Below are 20179 nucleotides of genomic sequence, written 5' to 3'. Positions count from 1 at the left end.
GGCCCGACCCGGCCCAACACGACCCATATATACTATTTATGTATATTATTATATATATACATAATATTTATATATTTATATATAATATAATATATTATATAAATTATAATCATATAATAATATATAGTATATAATATATTAATAAAATAAACAATTTTTTCAATTTTATTATACTAATTTATTTAATTATTGTATATATAAGCAATTGTATACGTCAAAATTCATATAAAATTAAAATTTTAATTTTTTTTTCAAAATTTTCAAATAAATAGGCAAAATTAGCTTTGGATCGGTCCATGGCCCAACTTGGGCCAAGGCTTGGCCCATAGGCCAGCCTGAACCGTGGCACGACACAGCATGGCATGGGCCCATGCGAGCTTGGGCCCTAGGCCGTGCCGGGCCAACCCCTAAAATTTTCACCGGGGAGGGTGGCATGGCCCGTGGGTCAGCACGGTATGACCCACACTTTGTGCGGGCTACCTGTGGGCCGTGCCGGTACACCTCTACCTAGGATCACAACACCATGTCAAAAGAGTCGGTTATCGCCCTGGTTGCTTTAGGCGGGATTGGATAAGCGTTACCCACTTACGCAGAGTCCACCTCTAGGTGTGAAACCACCTCCGAACCAAATGGGTTAGGGATCTCGAACGTGTTTTGTCAGGCTCACAATAGCTCGCCTATATAAGGGCATCACCTCCAACCTCACAAGGGACGCGTGGTTTAGCTCTCTAAGCACTCTAGCTCTCTTGTAATCAAATACCAGCTCACTAACTTAAGCATTGGAGTGCCCACCCCGGGTCAAGTAGCTCAGACACTTTGATTACTTCTCTCTTGCAGCTCAACCAAGCGACCTACTCAGTCTGGCGTCCGAGCTACCATCTAGCAGGGAGCACCACATCGTGCATCATCAATATGTAATGGGCATTTTATGAATGACAAGAAGGGGACTTTTGTATTTTGTATTTATAATTGTTTTTTTTAATTTTATTGGTATAATCGATAAAGTGGGTTTGGTTAAAGAGCCAATTGAGGTAGAGCTTATAACAGGTTTTAAAGCTTTGTCATTTACTTATCAAGGAGGATGGTAGCAATTAATAGTTGTTTCCAATGCGAAAGTGACGGTAAAAGCATTGAGTGGCAATGAGTCATCAATATCTTAGTGTTTAGGTCATTACACTAATAAAATTAAGAAGCTTTCCAAATAGTTTTCTTTTGCCACTTTTGTTTACAACCCTTGACCTTTCAACAAACCTACTTATAATACCTTAGAATGTTAGATTTTTTAATGAATGTTGTATATGAAAGAGTACCCTACTTATAGGTTGTAAACAAACCTGATTCAGATCGATATGAGCAAAATCCGAATAAGATCCAATTATTGAAAACTCGCATCCAAATTTGATCCAACTATTGAAAACTTGCATTTGAATCCAATCTGAAATCCAATTGGATTTGATTTTAATTTGACTGCATTCATTTATAAGATAAAAAATAAAAAGTTAATTAATTTTCAACTTTTATATATAATAAATTAATATAAACATAACATATTGAATATATATATATAATCATTTAATATATAATTTATAAAAATATATTTTTATAATTTTAAATGCAATTATATAAATATTATGTATCAAAGCCAATGATTATTACAATATAATCGGATTCAAATTTTAATCCAAGACCGGATGGATTCTAATATGAATTCAATTTGATTATTATTCGGATGCAAATTTCAAAATCTGAATTATAGATGTGTTCAATTTTTTTTTATAATTTTTTATATTTCTATGTGCATAAAAATAATTTTGATATATCGCACTTATTTTTTCTATTTAATATGATAAATATACGATATTATACATGATCCAATTTTTTTTTGCAAAATTTAGTATTTTTTTTGTGTTTTTATCTTTTATTAATTTTTATTATTTAATCATGACATTAAAGGTTAGCTCATTTGACCCAAAAGTAGAACTATTAATCTCCACCAAACATGAAAATGATTTCATCTTTGGTTAGTTTTATATATGTATTTCATTTTTATTGTCAATAAAAATAATTTTTGTTTATTATCCTTATTTTTTAATTTGATTAACAAAAGTATCGTAGATATGCCCATTTTTTCTACATATATTTTGTAATTTTTTATATTTATTTCTATTTTAAAAATTTTATTGTCTAACTGAATTCATGGGTTAACCAATTTGATTCAGATGGTTGAATTGCTTAATCACCACTTGGATGAAAGAATGTTTTTTTTATGAGACATTTTTAAAATGAATGGGTTTATATTGCTTAAAGTATTGAAGATAGATCTAATTCATAGCATTAATTAGTGAAAAAATTACTTAAATGTAGGATTTAATAAGAGATAATGGGAGTTAATACCTTAATATAAGACTTAATGTGAAGGAATTAAATGAAGTGAAAATTAATAGTTGAAATTATGTTTTAAACCCTCACAATTATTGATAGACTAAATTCACAAATATAAGTATTTTAGTCGACAAAAATTCCACACATTCATTCATACTTTTAATAATAATATATATAGATTTACATTTATTAACAATGTTAATTTTGATTCTCAAAAACTATTGCAAAAATTGCACAAGATTTGACCTACTTCAATTCTCTCATGGGAATTACATCCTCTTACTTGTTATAGTTCTATCTCACTCCCAAACAAAGAACAGTCTTCTCTCCATTATCTTGCATATAAAGCGAAGCAAAAACAATCCAAAATTTCCACTCAACCTATTTGCATGTAATTCCACGCATATACATCAGTTCAAATTTAGTCTAAAAATCAAAATTAACTTTGTAGGCAAAGACCCAAAGCTCAAAATTCGTTGGTGGTCTTGCTCCAAGGGTAAAGGTAGGTGGACCTCCCCACTGACCAATCAAGCCAATTACTATCTTCCTACCCACTGGTCAATCAAGCCCATTACCATCTTTTTTTATCTTGGTTGTCGAGTAGTAAAGGAAGGTCGAAATCATATATAGAAACATTTTTATTCTTAAGATAAAGATAAAGTTAAGATTAGCATGAGATAAATTGCTTGGGAGTTGGATTGAATATGAAACAGTGGTATATGGAGGATAGTTGTGATATTTAATATAATGAATGGTGATCATGACCATTAACCAAACACAATCAGAAGAAAATCGGTTTGTGTTGTTGTACTGTCATAAATTAGTACTACTTTTTTATGACTTTATATAAAACTTAATTTAATACTTGGCAATGGCATCATCGACGGGTCATCACCGAGCCAGAGGTCCACAATTAACAATTCCAATTTCCAACCAACACATTAATTATTTGTGTTAGCTGCCACTTCAGCTATGATAAGAGAGTTGTCGAAATTCTATGACCTCTCATGTTTTTTACGTGGATGAGGTTGAGGCACATCTAGATCTTTTTTTTTTTATTGGTTGAACATCGGAGGTTACCACTAGGACCCTAAATAATATTTTTATATTTCATTCATTCATAATATTATATTGAATTAGATTGAGGCATTAACCAAAAAAAAAAGAAAAAAAGAGTTGATAGTTGATACACATGCAAATTCGATGTTGCCAACTAGGACTTTAAATATTTTTTCCATTCATGATATTAGGTTGAGGTATTAACCAAAAAAAAAAAAGAAGTTGATGTACATGCAGGTGCTGCAACACTAAAACATTAAATAAAAAAAAAAGATAATAAAACATAAAATATCACTATTTTCATAAAGACTTCTGAGTAATACAAGTGCATTATTATCACCTCAAATGCATATAATTAATGCTTAAATGCGTATTACATATTGTAATACGTGTAATGCATATAATTAACACATATTACATATTGTAATGCATGTAAGCGTACGACAAGGTAGCGAGCATCGACGTAATAGATTTAGGATCCACGAATAGAGTCCATGTGGCAATTGTTTTTGTTTCAAAAAACAAATCATTCACATGGTTGGACACACCTTACTATTTTTAGTGATACCTGATACAAATTTAAAAATGTACTCTTTTTATTTTTTGATAAGCTGAAATAGAATTAATTGCCATAAGGTAAAAAAAGTTTGATCCAAATTAAACTTTGACTTAAGGATTAAAATATTGATACTTAGAGGCGTTCAAATTAAACTTAGATTTTGGGTGTTTGTGCATGCTTATACCACTAATATTCTCTTTTTGTTTCTTTTTATTTTTTATATTATAATCATTAAGGCTATATTTGGTTTGAAGGAAAGGGTATGAAAACGTGGGAAAACCTATACAAGGTTTGTAAAGGTTTTCTTATATTTCCCTTTCTTCCTACTTTTTCTTTCAAACCAAGCACAATATAAAAGGTTGGAAACCACATTTCTAAAGTTTTAAATTTATAAAATGCTTTTATATTGGTGTATGCATATCTGGATGCATCAATACAAATGTCATATTGATATTTTTAATCCTTATTTGGATTAAATCTAAATCACATCTTATGTAGAGTTTCCCTAAGAATCAATTAGGATTCTATTGACCTTACGTGTTTTGATGATAACAAATTTATTGAGAATACTAATAATCTAAGATTTAAGTGTGCAGTTATACCAACTATTCCCTCATATAGATTGAAGCCTATTCAAGGACTATAAGTTTACTTTTTTGATTAAGAAGGAGAAGATATCAAGTTATATAGTCTTCAAATTATTACATTTAGGGAAATTGTGTAAAACTCACATTACTTTTTATCATTTTTCTTAAATTCACCATGACTTTTCAAAATGTCTAAAACACATACTTTTTGTTTTCTTAAACTCACCATTAGTGTTCATTGACAGAAATTGTCCACGTTAGCATAAATATAATTTTTATGACCAAACTGCCTCTACACAAGTGCCTTTTGCACAAATTCCTACCCTCCCAATTGTAGGATGCCACATCAGTATCATAGCATATGTGTATTTCACATGTACAAAAAGCATTAAATGGACATCAATCATCTTTCTCTCTTATTTTGAAAGTTACATTATAATAAAAAGAAAAAAAAATAATAGATTGACGGTCGAGAGAGACATAGCGTTCTCTAGGGGCAGAGCTAGGGGGAGTCAGGGGACCCAAGGGAGCCATGGCCCCCGCTATGGTTCAGAAAATCTCCACTGTAATATAGCTTTTTATGTAAAATTTTCTCCTTCCCCCACTCTCCAACTTAATGGTTGGTCCCCCCTATGAGTCCATCCATACTTCATTTAGGCTCCATTTGGTTTGTGGGATGGCGATGAGAAAAAAGGAATATTCCAAAAGTATTTCCTTTTCTCTCATTTGTTTTGAGGGAAAGAGAGGGACGGGATGAGAAAAATGTGGGATGTTAGATCCCAAAATCATGGATTTGGGGTTGCACCAAAACCGTGCAACCCTGGTGGAAAAATTTGAGAAACCACTGTTCACAGACACGAACAGAGGAGGAAGAGAACCAACGCCTTCCCCGTTACCATCAGCAATCTGCTGCCTTCCCTTCCCCGTTCAAACCAGAAACAGAGCAGCGGCGGCGGCGACGACATTCCCTCTTAGCCACTCCCTTCCTCCCTCTCTCCTCTCTTCTTCTCTTTCTTCTTTTGGGTTCGCAGACACAGATCAGAGCTTCAGCCATGGAGTTCTCTTTCTCTCCCTCCATCTTCCTCTTCTCTCTTCTCCCTCGTAACTGTGTTTTCCTATTATTTTCCCATATATAAAACCAAACAATGAAAAAGTAGATTTTTACACTTTCCCATCCCACCCAAATTTTCCCACAAGCCAAATGGAGCCTTAGGTTTTGGGCTCCCTTATAAAAATTTCCTGGCTGCACCCTGAGGTTCTCTCTATAGTGCCAGGTAGCATGGAACAATGATTATCTATTTGGTAGGGTGATTTTTACCACCGTTTCTTGTCTTAATAGGCGGTATGGAATATGGTGATGCATGTTAATCCTATATCCTCTACTTGTTTAATGCCAATCTAATGGCTCAAATTCTTCATATGACCATTTTACATTGTTTATCAATAAAATTCAAATCCAACGGTTAAATTTGTTGTTGGATTTGTCCAACACCTCAAGATGAATAATGGTCGTATTACTCGTATATTTTTGCCATTTACTGCTCCTTGGTATTTTGAACAACAACCTTAACCAGTGGTTTCAGCCTGGTAAATTTTGCGTTCTTCTTAATAGCATTTTCACGACTGAACTATTATAGATATTTGTTTAATAGCGCTTTAAGCCTCGTAAATCCGATTCCTCCTTAATTAACCAATTGTTCTAACCTCCTAAATCTATGATTTGAGGCTTTAGGCAACAAAGAAAAATGGATGAGGCTTCAGGCAACTTGTTCTAAAAGCATAGAATGATGATACTGTGAGGTGAGTTTCTTCATAAAAATGGGGAGGAAAAACAAGAGAAATAGTATGCATGCTTACTGGCAATGGCCAAATGATGAAGAATTGCAGTGATCTCTTTCCAACTCTAAAAACCTAGAATGAAGGTACAATGAGATAATATGAATTTTCATGTTAAGATATAAAGGGAGAAAAATAGTATGTATACTTATCAGTGACAATAATGGTGAGGAGTTGTAGCTGTGGGGGGCTTGACGGTGAAGAATAACACAGGGTATGAATGCAAAACCATCAAAACCCTATATGAAAAAATTGTTGCACAGAACGAATCAGTACATGGAGAACCAGAACATTCCTATGCATTAAACATTAACAGACACATGGAATACACAATGGCCCCACATCATCCAGCCGTTGAGGGCAAGGGTGGGCTGATGCTTGTATGGAAAAATCTATGATGTGGGAAAGACATGAAATGAAAAGAGTTTTGATCAATCAAAACTTGTCCATGAATTTTGATAAATAACACCTGATTGGCTATTACATTTATTTCGATTTACAAGGCCATACCATTTTTTAGCCTGAACCAAATAGTAATTTATTAAAAAAATAGAAATGCTGAACTGGCTCCGACATGACATTATTATTATTTTTAAATGGGATGATACCAAACATTCCTAAGTATTGTGTGGGATGTTGAGTAACACAACACCACCTCTCCACTATCACCTCGCCGTCCACATCTCTCTTTTACTAAAAATTAACGCTGTAATAGACAATGGAATCTCCCGTGTCCTACTACGGTAGAGAAGAGGTAGGGGATAAGGGGGAGAAAAAGGGATGACGGAAAGAAAAAAAAAACTGAATTTTCCATTGGATCAATATTACCAAAATACCATCTCACTTGGTTGACTGAGGAACCCTAGATCCTCTTTTACTCTAAACAAAAACATAGTTTATCCACTAGGAAAGATCACCATTAATAGCACTCGGGATTTCCTACTCACTTTTCCTATCCACTCTCTACCCGCTGTGAATTGGAGCCACACGTCTCTATTATAAATTGAGAGATGTGTGGCTACAAATCATGACGGGTAGAGAGTGTGTAGGAAAAGTTAGTAGGAAATATGGGCTCCATTAATAGTCCTTTCGCCAGCTTCAGAACGACATAACGACCATTAGCAGTTCCTATGCCATTTGCATTCATCGTTTTGAAGGATGTCTTCGGTTGCAATGTAAATTTATTTGCACTAATACAAATGCATGATAGTGCATATGTAAAAAATGCAAATTCTTATTTAATTTTGTTTTGGATTTTACTTTATTCTGCTTCGTGTCTTAATTTACTTTATTTGTACTGCAATTAAACAAAATAAGATAAAATTTGAAACAAAAAATAAGTCAGAATTTACAGTCAAATCATTTGTACTGCCATGGTTTTGCAAATGCAAATTTATTTGCGTTGCAACCAAACACAACCTAAATAACAAAACGAATCACTACTTATGATTTCCACCCATGGGAGTTGAACCATATACGTATTTGGGCTGTAAAAGAAGTGGTGGAGAGGGATAATAAGCTTCGGAACTCAGGACTAACAACAATGGTGGGTAATTAGACATGGAAAACAGCGGAGAAGGAGATGCATGGTAGCAACAACACTCGGCATCCTCCATTGTTGCTCAGGTGGAAGCCTGTCGGTGCTATAGTAGATGTAGAAACCGTTGAGCCAATGGATGAAGAGGACAAGATACCTTGTTTCTCACATCTCAATTGTCAATCTTGTCAATTTTTTAATATATCAAAATAAAATAAAAGGGTAAAATAGTAATCTACCAACATCCGTTAACCTATTTGACGTCAACTTATTGACATGGGCCACTAGACATTTTAAAAATTTGTGGCAAGTTTTAGACAATCTCCTTTACATTTAGTACAACTTGATGTAATCACTTTGTAATGAACACTACTATGGGCTTAATTTAGGCTTACCTCGGTTTATCACAACCTGAAAGGCTAATGGTTAAATTTGAAAATGTTCTTAGGCTTTTTTCTTAACTCTATCTTGAACAAAATCATGAAAATTTTAAATTTGGAAGCTAAGAAGTTGACTTGCAAACCATAGGAATTGATTATTTTCGTGATATTACCCAAGTGGTAGTAGTTGATTGATTGTGATAACTGAGCTTGATATCACTTAGGGGGTGTTCTATTTTTGGATTTTGAGAGAGGGGAAAGTTGGTCAATGGGATTTTGGTTCCCATTGAGCAAGAATCCTACGTTCTTTTTTCAGATTTATATGGGGGTCGGGGAAAGTTTATTTTCCTGGGTATCACTTACTCCTCCTAGGTGGGTAAATAACTTTCCCACCTAGGGGAAAGTTGCCAACATTTAAATGGGACAAAAATACCCCTTTTAATAATAGATTTTTATGACTAAAATGGTCATTACCTTATTTATATGAGAAATTAAATAACATAGGTAAATGCACTTACCTGGGTAAGTATTTTTTAGGAAAAACTTACCTAGGTAACTGTACTTACCCGGGTAAATAACTATCCAAAAAGTGAACAAGGCCTTGATAGTTAATTAAAGTTGTAATAATGGAGTGATTGTGATAGTCGAACCTATTGTCACTTAGTAATCAACTACCTAAAAGGTAATAATAGATTTGTTGTGACAATTGAGATTGGGTTTACCATGTAGTCGACTAGCTATCAAAAGATAGTAGTTGACTACAAGAAAAAAAATATTCTGTCTTGTACATAATAGTTAACTACCTATTCTCTGATAGAATGAAGTGGTCAACTGCTTAGTCATAATTGTCAATTACTTTAAGATGCAAGGTTAAATTTTTTACCCTTTACTCTTTCATTTTTTTGATAAACCTTCAGCTTCGTTGGGAATAAGCTTTAAATGTTTTTTAGAGTAGTTTCATCACCTCCCAACGGCTCAATATCGATTACAAATGCTCTAGTTTTCATTCGTGCTATTTATGCATGAGTTTAAGTAGAACAATGTTATGATTATTATTTTCATGCTTGAAAAAATTACAATGTAATTAAGATAAAATAGTATAATATATAATGTATTGTGTTGGGCCCTGGGTTATGCCAGTATGGGCCATTTTTTTTTTTGAGTTATGTCATGTTGGTCCATGGGCCTGAACCCCCTAAGCCTAGCATGGCCTGAGTATTATAGTATGCAGGTCGTGCATGGGCAGCGCAACCCACATTACAGCAGCTGTACATTTATCTCAACCTTCACGATTTTGCACCTATGAAAACAAGCTATAAAAGCAGAAAATGTTGTAATTGACATTTATCTCAACCTTCACGATTTATCTCATTAGTGCAATGTCTGACGGCCCCTCCGACCCTAGTGGCAATGAGATTCTTGGTCCTAGTGGCTGTCAGCGATCAAAAATTAATTAGTCACGATTTATCTCAACCTTCACGATTTAGGGTAATCCATACCCATTACCCCATCCCTCACAGCCCCTTCGGCCCTAGTGGCAATGGAATTTAATTGCTGGCCTCTCAATAGAGAAGTCACACTTCTTCCAACTAGACCTGTTTATGGGTTGGGTAGCCCGATGGCCCAGCCCAGCTCGCACCCCGGTTGGGCTTGGATATGTAGTTAGGCCCGCGGGCCTGACCTCGGGCCCAAAACACCAAGCCCAATTGTGTTTCAGGCCGGGCTCGGGCTTGGGCTTTCAAAAAATCTGTTAATTAAGAATAAAAGCCCGACCCATGAATAGGTCTACTTCCAACTATGTTATCAATATGGGTGTTCACGGGTTGGGTTGGGTTGGGTCGGTTTGAATCATTTTCTTCAACCGACTTGACCCAATCGGTATATCTATTGACTAAACCGAAACCAATCGATCATGAAGTAAAACCGACCCAAACATGAAGGGTCAGTTTGGGTTGGTTTATCGGTTTAATCATTTTTTATATATATTTTAAACTAAAATATCTATTTATATTTAAGTTTATTTCTTTTTAGTTTTTATGCAAAATCAAAATATATATTTAAATCGATTAGTCTTTTATGTAAAACTGATTTTTTTGTCAATATATATTTAAATTTATACAAAACTGAATTAAATATTGTACCATTGTATTATATTTGTATTGGTTTTACATTTTACGTTTTTATCATAAATAACCATTTTTTTTCAAAGTTCAAACAAAACACAAATAAAATATATCAACATTTAACATATAGGGTAGGGACTAATTAATAATTACTTAAACATATAGAATCGGTTTATTTTCTCATACAAACAGAAATTGACCAGTGGTTTTTCGGATTGAGTCAGGCTGATTTGATCAATTTGACATTTAATGTAAACACCCCTACTTACCAACCACCAGGTATTTGCCACACATGTTGGATGTCCAAAATATCATGACTAATTAGTTTTTGCACATCAAAACTTAAAACTTTGTAGAAAGAGAGAAAAGAAAAAGACGTTGATGATTCCTGTACTCAATCATGTCCATTCCTTAGAAGGATGGAAAATGTGTTGTGGTACAAGCAAGCAAAATGTGTTTTATTCATTAAAAAGAAAAGAGAAAGAAAAAGCAAGCAAGGTAATTTTGAAGAATTTCAACTTCATGACCTCAGGTTTGTTTCAACTTTCAAGCCATTGAAAACTTATCAAATTCCCAACCTAACCCTAACCCGACCCAAGGTTGAACCTCACTCATGGGGAAGCACGCACATACTGAATACTGATAATATGTCATAATGCACATACTAAGATCATGTATTATTGTTTGGACTTTGGATCCGGCAGAATTTTCAGTTATAATTTCTGCCATTTTAAAGCAAAAATTTCATTTCTATCAATCTTCGAAACGATCTGGAAACGGAATCGTTTTGGCCATCGGTTTTTGGGTCAATTGTTCGACCGTCCGGTTTGAATAGACGGCCCATTCTGACAGCAAAATAAAAGAAATAAAAAAATAAAAAATAGTAAAAAACCGTTGAATGGGTCAATGAATCAACTGCCCAGGTCAACGATTTATTGACTTTTTCAACGATTTTTAACCAGATTTCGAGTTTGAAATAAAATAGAACCAATTGCGTGAATGGTTATCAGGCCAAACAGTCCGACAGTCCAAATCAACGGCGGTTTGAAAACGTTGTTTCAGGTTGTGATTTGTGAACGCCTGTTTTGAATTAATTGATGACATCATGACATACCTGGGTTCAGATCTTCACTCAACGCTTTCCCAACACAAGGGAGATGACATGTATTTTCTTCTTTCTATTGGTTGCGTTTTTCTCTATGAAATGGATGGACGTAAAACTTTTTTCGGACTGAAATATTTTATCTGCCACTTATTTTCCTTTAGCAGCTCACTCCTTCTAATGTTCATATGCAACAAGAGAAAGGCCGTATGCTCATTATTTCCATAAAACGAGAATTGGGTATTAGATTAGGAGATTCAAATTTATAGTGGAATGAAATTCTACATCTATATATACGACTATAAATGCTACATAATTATTTAGCTTAAAGAGATGGCCTAGAGGCTGACACCCATTAAGAAAAAATTAGAGCCTCCTTCCATAATTGAACAAAGAGTTGAGGCGGTCCAACTAGGATTAGACTTTCAATCCATCCCAACTAACACTGTAGTGCAACTTGGGCCAGCCTCAGACTAGCTCAGCAATTTTAAATGTAAACCAATGGTTTTACCCAACACGTTGTAAGTTATAATTCCTCTTAATTATTAGGATATCTGATAGTGATAAGTTAATCAATTGGCTAATTGACCAATTTCCTCACTTTCCTTCCTTCAATACATACTATAATGAGACTCATAGTAAAATAAATTTTTAAAGAGTATTATTGGCCATTCAGAAAACCGATACTTTCCTAAAGGGTGAATAAATCATTTATCCGCTGCTGAAAATGAAAAAACAAATAAAGCCTTAGGGGATAATCACCCTGACAATATAGATTAATTTAATATTTACTATTTAAATATAATGGGCCAGAAACAAAATCATATACACCAGTCTGAGCTGGGCAACGCTGTGTGTGTATGATTTTGTCTCCAATCCATCCGCTCCCTCATTATTTATGCTTATATAACAATAACAAAGTAATAACCACAAAGTCATAAACGGGTTTGTTTGAAAGATAAAGTCATAAAGAGGGTGGTAACGTCATTTCGACCCTGAGGTATATTCGTGATTAAGTGGAGAAAGCAGACCCAAACGTTGAAAGAAAATGCCGAGCTGGACAACGGGACCTTCTTTTGGCGGTTTATCGGGAGAGTTCTGAGTTCGTTCTGTTACGTTAACGAGAGTACACTTCCTTGGAGACATTTGCTGTATTTTCTCAATCCTTTATGTTTTCCTTTTTAAACATTCTCTCTTCTGCATCTATTTTCGATTCTGTTTTCTGCATCTATAATTTTATTTATTTATCTATTTATTTTTGGGCGGGACTCGGGAGTGAAGGATATGGGATTTCTCAGTAGTTTACTGGGAATTATTGGTTTTGAAATCGGGATTCCGGTTGGGCTTTTGGTGGGATATTTTCTTTTCATCTACTTCAAGCCCATTCATATAATTATAAAGGTGAATTCTTCTTATCTTCTCGTCATTATTTTTAGGTATCTAGCTTATCTTTGGTCGTCTGCTAAATCATCTGACGACACATTTGGTGAATGAGAGTTTCCTTTCATCCTCTTCTTTTATTTAACGGTCGGATACCCAAGTTGTATGCACTGGTCTTACTTTGTCAGTTTCAGGTGTCCTTGGTTGTGTTTTTTCTGAATTGTTTCCTTGCAAAAGAACTCTTTTCTTATTCAGTTTTTTCACATGTGGATGTTTTTCTTCTAGTCTAATTTGGGATCGTAGATTTTTCGTTTTTCGGGTCTCCTGATATTTATTTATCACTATTTTATTCTATTATTAGCTACAAGATTGACGTCTTGTTTAAAAGGTTTTAGGATCGTTCATCTTTGAGTACACATTTGAATAGTTTTATTGGGTGTTATATTTTGTAGGTGTTTTATTACGTGATCCTAGATACATATGTGATTCCTATGCCCTTCTCTCTGTTTGGTTCTCCATTTTTGTTTTTCTTAGGATATCTTTCACTTGCTTTTGTTCATATGTAGGTATCGGTTCTCTTTCTAAATTTTATTTTTCAGTGTAGACCATTCAAGCTGTGTTTGTTGTTATAACATTTATTGTCTGTTTTGAGTTGCATTTGTAAGCAAAATTGGGCAACCATACATATTGGTTGTCTATGTACTTGACAAATTATTTTATTTCCTAAGAGTTTATATTGTTTCTTCACATGATGTTTTATAATGTACTTTGTTTTGCTTTTTATGCCGCAAGCAGTTTCTTGATTAGTTATCCCCTTATGCATCTGAGGTGGTCAAGGAGGAAATAAGCTGATGTATAATATTTTTCAATTTTTATTTGGAACGAAACTAAATTTGATGCCAAATTGAGATCTGAAATCCTGACCGGAGCACCTTCTCTCTTTTCTGTTTCAAAATATCCATACTTTATCAGTTCAGACACCCACTCTTTCTATCTAAACATGTAAATAGTGATTTAGTTGGAGAACTATCTTCTCTTGTTTTGCAAGCCTACTGATGGTCTATGTTCATCTTCTGATTCTATATTTTGTCTCCATTTCATTTTCCTGATCAATACTTTTATGCTGCTATAGTTCTCAACATTCTCTGTAATAGTTAAACTTCTTGAACATACTTTTGCAGGACCCAGTCATTAGGTCACTGCATGAATTAGATTCAGATGCTTTCTATGAGCTCTTACCTGAGATTCCACTATGGGTGAAAAGCCCTGACTATGACCGGGTGAGTATTAAAATGTCTAGCTTAGTCGGTTCATTTAATACCAAATAGATATCTTCTTTTCCTTAACTTTTTGTTTAATTCAGTTTCTATGATGCTATTGATCTTCTTTTATGATGTGCAGGTTGACTGGTTGAACCAGTTTATTTTTGATATGTGGCCTTACCTTGATAAGGTGACTCTCAGTTTATACAAATTTCATCTTCAGGAAGGAAAAATACTATGCCCATATAAGATTTGATTGTCTTATTAGCATGTAGATTTGGACATTCTGCATGCAAGATGCAAATTGATAGGTTTCCATTCCTGTCAATTTTGTTTCCTCTACAGGCGGTATGTGGTATGATAAGAAGCACAGCAGGCCAAATTTTTGTAGAGTACATTGGGAAATTTCACATAAACTCAATAGAATTTGAGAGTCTAACTCTTGGAACTCTTCCCCCTACCATACATGGTAAGAGTTTAAGTTTCATTTGATGACAGTTACTGAGAATAATTCTTGTATTCCTCAACACATCCTAGGAATTTATAAGAAGCCCAAATTCCTTTTTGTCATGCACCATCCTCTGTCTCTAAGGTTTGTATAGCCAGTCTGGAGAGTCTAACTTTGCCTCATTATCTCTGAAGATCTCAAGGACCCAGTGAACAATCTATCACCGGGGTTAGGCTAAAATTTGTCTTCCAGGGAAGCTTTCCACCTACTTAAAGTCTTTGCATTTCTTTTTATTACTCTTTTTTTTTTCACATTTCCAATCAATAATCAATCTTATGAAATCCCTAGAAATAGAATTTTGACAATGGAGTATGCATTCCTATTCACAATATTCCTCATTCGAATTTCGTCTAGGCACAAGAGCAAGCTTGAGCACATTATCTACAATGGGATAATTTAAATCACCTATCAATGGACTGTAAGTCTCTGACAACGTAGTAGTATGTTAGAGCACATCCATGGCTGTTGCAACCACCTTTCATGGTTCCTTATTTTAATTTCTTTTATTATGTTTATATTATTAGTAGTAATAAAATGTTAACACAAATTAGCTGCTTCTTTTTCAACTTTCCAGGGATTAAAGTATATGAGACCAATGAGGAGGAAGTTGTTATTGAACCACTGGTTAAATGGGCTGGCAATCCCAACATAATTCTGGTGCTAAAGTTGTTATATCTACGAATCACTTTTCAGGTCAGAAGAGCTCAGGCAACATTATAATTCATAATAATATATTGTGTGTTTTCATTTTGAATATGAGGACAAAGCTTCTAAGAGATTGGTTAAGCTTGTTGTCAGTTGGTAGATTTGCAAATATTTGCTGAACCCCGCATAACTTTGAAGCCTCTTGTGCCAAGCTTCCCTTGCTTTGCAAGCGTTAATTTGTCTCTGATGGAGAAGGTAAGTGACTAAGTATTATCGAATTCATAAAAGTAGTACTTTTCTTTGGAAGTTGCTTGTCAAAACTTAGATTTTAACATGGTTTGGTTGATTGATAATGATGAAAACCATCATGCTAGGTTTTATATTTTTTTTACCTGGACATTTAACGACACTGAATTCTGTTTTTATGCCCGGTTTTTTTAGATGTTTAAGACTTTAAGGTGTTTTTTTATTATTTTGATTGTTGTCTTAAGGTATTTTTCTCAAGAAAATGAGCCCCATGTAATTAAGGTGTTTTGCTTGTTTTCATCTTCAGGAGTGGGTTCAACATAATATTTCAACAATAAGTAAGCATATTAGATAAAAAATAAGTGGCCCCCACTGTGATAGCAACTTTCTAGATTCTGAAAGCCTCTTTTTATAGTTTTCAAGATCAATTTCCTGGCATCGGACAAATCCCAAATTTTGAAATCAAAGACCACAATGGCAAATGGCTCTATGCATTTTTTGGCAAAAAGTTGCTGGCAATGACCACCATGCAGAAAACAGGAAGCAACCACAATTTGGAGCCTGTCCTAAGATTAGTCTTTTCCGTTTCCAAATGCATCTGAATGAATACTATTATTTCCTAATGTATCATGTTTTTCGTGACATTTGCAGCCACATGTAGACTTCGGATTGAAATTACTTGGAGGAGATATCATGTCCATTCCTGGCCTATATCAATTTGTCCAGGTGGTACATTAGTAATCCTTTATGAGGTCTAAGTTGGAGTGTTAATCAATGGTCTAATATTGGCATGTTTGGTTGATAATACAAGTCAACTTTGAGTTTTCAGTTTAATGAACTTTTTGATGTTTCTTGACCACATCTTTGAGTTTCCATTTAAGCATCTGAAAAGTCCAATCTGTCAAAATGAATTCATTGTGACTGTGTGCAGACTGATGAATTTGTAGTTTATTTTAGGAGGTGTAACAATCATATGCTCATAATAAGAGCAATGATTTTTTGTACTGTTTTAACTAATTACATTTAAGCATTTATCATTTCTTGCAGGAAACTATTAAAAAGAAAGTTGTAGGCCTCTACCTCTGGCCCCGAATCCTTGAAATCCCCATCCTTGACGGTTCAATGTAAGCTTTTGCAATTGAGATAATATAACTTGGATGATTTGTAACTTACGATTATCATTTTTTTTTCAAACTTCATTCTTTTTGTTTTCAAAACTAACGGAGAGGGAATTGCTCAGTGTCTGTTCTGGGAATTTTTTGATATCAACAATTGGTTGAGTAAATATAGTTTGATGAGAATTAGAATGCTTAAGTCCAGCATTGATCATATAGGAAAATTATCAACTTTTCATCAACCCACGGTTTTAGTATCCAAATTTTTGGAGAATAATGAGTTTATACCATCAATCTAGGCGTGAACCTATGCCATATGAACTCCTCCTTTTCATTCATCTTTTCTCTCCTTGAGAAATGATTTCTGAAGTCTCTCTTTGTATATCAATTTCTCTTTTGACAGAGGAGTACTGAAGGGCCCTGTTGGTATACTACACGTTAGGGTTATACGGGCTATCGATCTTTTGAAGATGGATTTCTTGGGAAAATCTGATCCATATGTCAAACTCAGCTTGAGTGGTAAGAGGCTTCCAGCAAAGAAAACCAAAGTCAAGAGGAAGGATTTGAATCCTGAGTGGAATGAGGTGTTCAAGCTAATTGTGGAAGACCCTGAATCTCAAGTCCTTCAATTACATGTCTATGATTGGGAAAAGGTTTAGATCCTTGTATGATTCTCAGTCTCAAAAGTCTTATGTTTCTTTTTCTCATTATCAAATTTAAAATGATTTTTGAGTTAACTCAAAAAGGTTGTCTTAATGTTCAACAATGAAATGATGAAAGATGAGCCTTGTTTGTAGAAGACATTTTAAGTCTGGATTTGGGGCTGGAAACAATTGCTTGGTGTAATGGTAAAATCTTGGCCTGAACCCATGATCAAATCTGAGAGTACCCACTTTGTGTGAAAAATGCCAAAGATTAGGTCCATATCCAGTGCACCCCTTCCAAGACCCACATGGCTGGGACCAAAAGTGGGTAATAGCCTTTTATTTGGGTTGGAATCCAGGCCAAACTAAGTTTGATGAATGAGTTGAGTTTTAACATTTTTATTGAACAGGTTGGGATGCATGGAAAATTGGGAATGCAAGAAATTCCTCTGAGATCTCTGGTTCCACATGAAGCAAAGGAATTTACACTTAATCTTCTCAAGAACACAAATTCAAATGATCCTCAGAATAAGAAGCAAAGAGGTAAAATTATGGTGGAGCTTACCTTCAATCCTTTCAAAGAAGATACTGACACATTCACCGGTCCTATGAGTGGAAATGGGAGGAAGGAAAGTAGGGTTGGAGTAGTTTCTGCAGATGCGGACTTGAGTGGGGCAGGGTTACTTTCAGTAATGGTCCAAGGTGCTGAAGATGTTGAGGGGAAGCATCACAACAACCCTTATGCTCTGATCATTTTCAAAGGAGAGCAGAAGAAAACTAAGGTTAGCTTTCACAAAAAAGAAACTTGGATTCAATATGAGGCTTTCTTGCAAGTTCTGAGTTAAATATTGCTGAGTCAGAAATAATATTTTGTTGGTTTCAGAGTGGTCAAACTAGCTTTCTATTGATCTATAAATATTTCATCCATTTATTGACTGGTATGTCAAATTTTGTTCAGGTCTACCAGGATTGATGTTAATTTATAAAAAAAAAGGCTGTCTCAGTTTCAGAGATTTCTCCTTAGAAGCTGCAAAGAAAAACCAATTTCTCTTATTTTGATTTTTGGGGTATTCTCTTCATCTCATTTTTGTGTTTAATGTTGTTTTCTACAGATGATGAAGAAAACCCGGGACCCACGCTGGAATGAAGAATTCCAGTTCATGCTAGAGGCGGCCCCTTTGGATGAGAAGCTTCTTATTGAAGTTATTAGTAAGCGGACATGGTTAGGTTTCAGAAAAAAGGTATTTCAATCATCCATTTACATTAGCTTACTTCCATATTTTACAATCTTTTGTTCTTGAGTTATCTCTTCATATTATGTAGGAAGCATTGGGGTATATAGACATCAATCTAACTGATGTTGTGAACAATGGACGCATCAATGAGAAATACCATTTGATCAATTCAAAGAATGGAATGATACATGTTGAGATACGGTGGAATACAATATGAGCGAACAAGAGATGCACTGTATATTCCTTCTTTCTGAGTAGGTTGTCTATAAATAATGTCTAATTCTTCTATTATAAGCACTGAGATTCTTTAAAATTTCATTAACTATAGATGTCGTCAAAACCAATAACACTTGGGTATGCCATGGGAGGGTGGGGGACAGAGAAAAGTTTGAAGGGAAAGGAAACCAGGTTGAAAAACAACATATCCTTTAGGATCAACTTTTTAAGCATGATCAACTCATTTTTTATATGCCTGCACCAATTGTTTCATTTGTTTCATTAACTTCCAAATATGTTTTGCAAAATTATGTTTTCTTGTTTCTTTTGCAAAATAGTTAGATTCTGCTGGTCATGGTGGAATCATGATGCACATACAGAGTGGACGTCCTTGCATCAGCCATCAGGGGGATTTTTTTTTTTTTTTTTTTTTTTTGTGAAAAAGCAGCAGTTTGAAGTTTTCTTCTTTGATGGAAACTCCCGACTGCATTTGGGGGTGGGCTTACTTCAAATGGGCTAGGCCGGAATTAAACATTCAGGCCAACTTTATCATGTTTAAGCCACAACAAGGTCTTTAATCCAGTTAGCTTGTGGGTTATCCATGGCCTTGAAGCCCAAACCATTTTACAATGTGAAATATGATTGAGCAAGTGGCTCTTGACAGAGTGAAACGGTGGAACAGGGCTTTTGTACTGTGTAGTCGGCTCCAAATAGTTCGGGCAATGCTTGAGTTGAATTGGTGATTTTATATTATATATACCAGAATAACAATTTGACATAAAAAGGAAGTATCCTTCCTCTGAGATTGCAGGGCCCATGAACGGACTTGATGATCTGAAACTCGCCAATCGCCATACACCCATCACCCGTGAACTAACAGGCTTCAGTAATCAGTACTGAGGAGATGAATTGGGTCAGCATCTACTCGGACATCTAATCGTTAAGTATCCAAATATTGAAATTAAAAGCCTGGCCATCGTGGTCGTGGAATAATGAACAGTTCAATCATTTATCAGCGTGAATTTTGATGGATTTTCATTGGTTCAGTTTAAGCCTTAGTACAAGGAGCCTTAAGTGTACGAGATCTGACTGCAATCTAACTCCACCCACCCAGTTCCAGTTGTTGTCCATGTTATCATAAAATATTTAAGATTTCTCTTTAACATGCGCAAAGTCGCAAACCATGAAAATGACTTGCAATAAAAATAGGTTAAATGGCTTAAATCTCCCCTGAAGTTTGATAACTGTAATTACCTCCCCTTTTAACTTTCTGACACAGTACAAGTAGACCCTATCTGTTAGAATCATGTAACAAGAGGCGCAAAAATGTCTAAAATACCCATATTTAAGATTTTCATAAAGT

The 20179-nt window shown here is 34.7% G+C and overlaps 1 protein-coding gene across 6 annotated transcripts; it reads left to right on the top strand.

Moving 5' to 3' along the window:
* The first annotated feature begins 12490 nt into the window (after nt 1-12490).
* On the top strand, nt 12491-18913 carry LOC148870352 (synaptotagmin-3-like). Of its 6 annotated transcripts, XR_016106543.1 has the most exons (13): nt 12702-12966; nt 14127-14225; nt 14347-14397; nt 14553-14676; nt 15290-15408; nt 15514-15615; nt 16258-16332; nt 16654-16730; nt 17125-17374; nt 17776-18147; nt 18249-18303; nt 18478-18606; nt 18689-18913. XR_016106543.1 is itself a non-coding variant. In XM_088967531.1 (12 exons), exons 3-12 carry the CDS (start codon nt 14377-14379, stop codon nt 18815-18817), a joined length of 1398 nt encoding a protein of 465 aa, XP_088823657.1. In that variant the 5' UTR covers nt 12491-12716; nt 14127-14225; nt 14347-14376; the 3' UTR covers nt 18818-18913. The 6 variants fall into 6 exon arrangements, 5 of the variants coding, with proteins under 5 accessions (XP_088823657.1, XP_088823654.1, XP_088823656.1 ...); XM_088967531.1 differs by lacking the exon at nt 18249-18303 and having other exon boundaries at nt 12491-12716; XM_088967528.1 differs by lacking the exon at nt 18249-18303 and having other exon boundaries at nt 12690-12966.
* The last annotated feature ends 1266 nt before the right edge of the window (nt 18914-20179 follow it).

Source organism: Nelumbo lutea, chromosome 2 (genome assembly GCF_056320005.1).
Source record: "Nelumbo lutea isolate HS-2025 chromosome 2, American lotus-T2T, whole genome shotgun sequence".
Taxonomy (NCBI): domain Eukaryota; kingdom Viridiplantae; phylum Streptophyta; class Magnoliopsida; order Proteales; family Nelumbonaceae; genus Nelumbo; species Nelumbo lutea.
The sequence above is the reverse complement of the archived record's forward strand: the minus strand, read 5'-3'. Positions and strand labels throughout refer to the sequence as shown.

Coding starts and splice junctions, on each gene's coding strand:
- LOC148870352 (XM_088967528.1), top strand. CDS start 12,850: ATGGGATTTCTCAGTAGTTTACTGGGAATTATTGGTTTTGAAATCGGG. Junction 14,677..15,289: donor TCTTCCCCCTACCATACATG/GTAAGAGTTTAA, acceptor TCAACTTTCCAG/GGATTAAAGTATATGAGACC. Junction 16,731..17,124: donor CCCATCCTTGACGGTTCAAT/GTAAGCTTTTGC, acceptor CTCTTTTGACAG/AGGAGTACTGAAGGGCCCTG.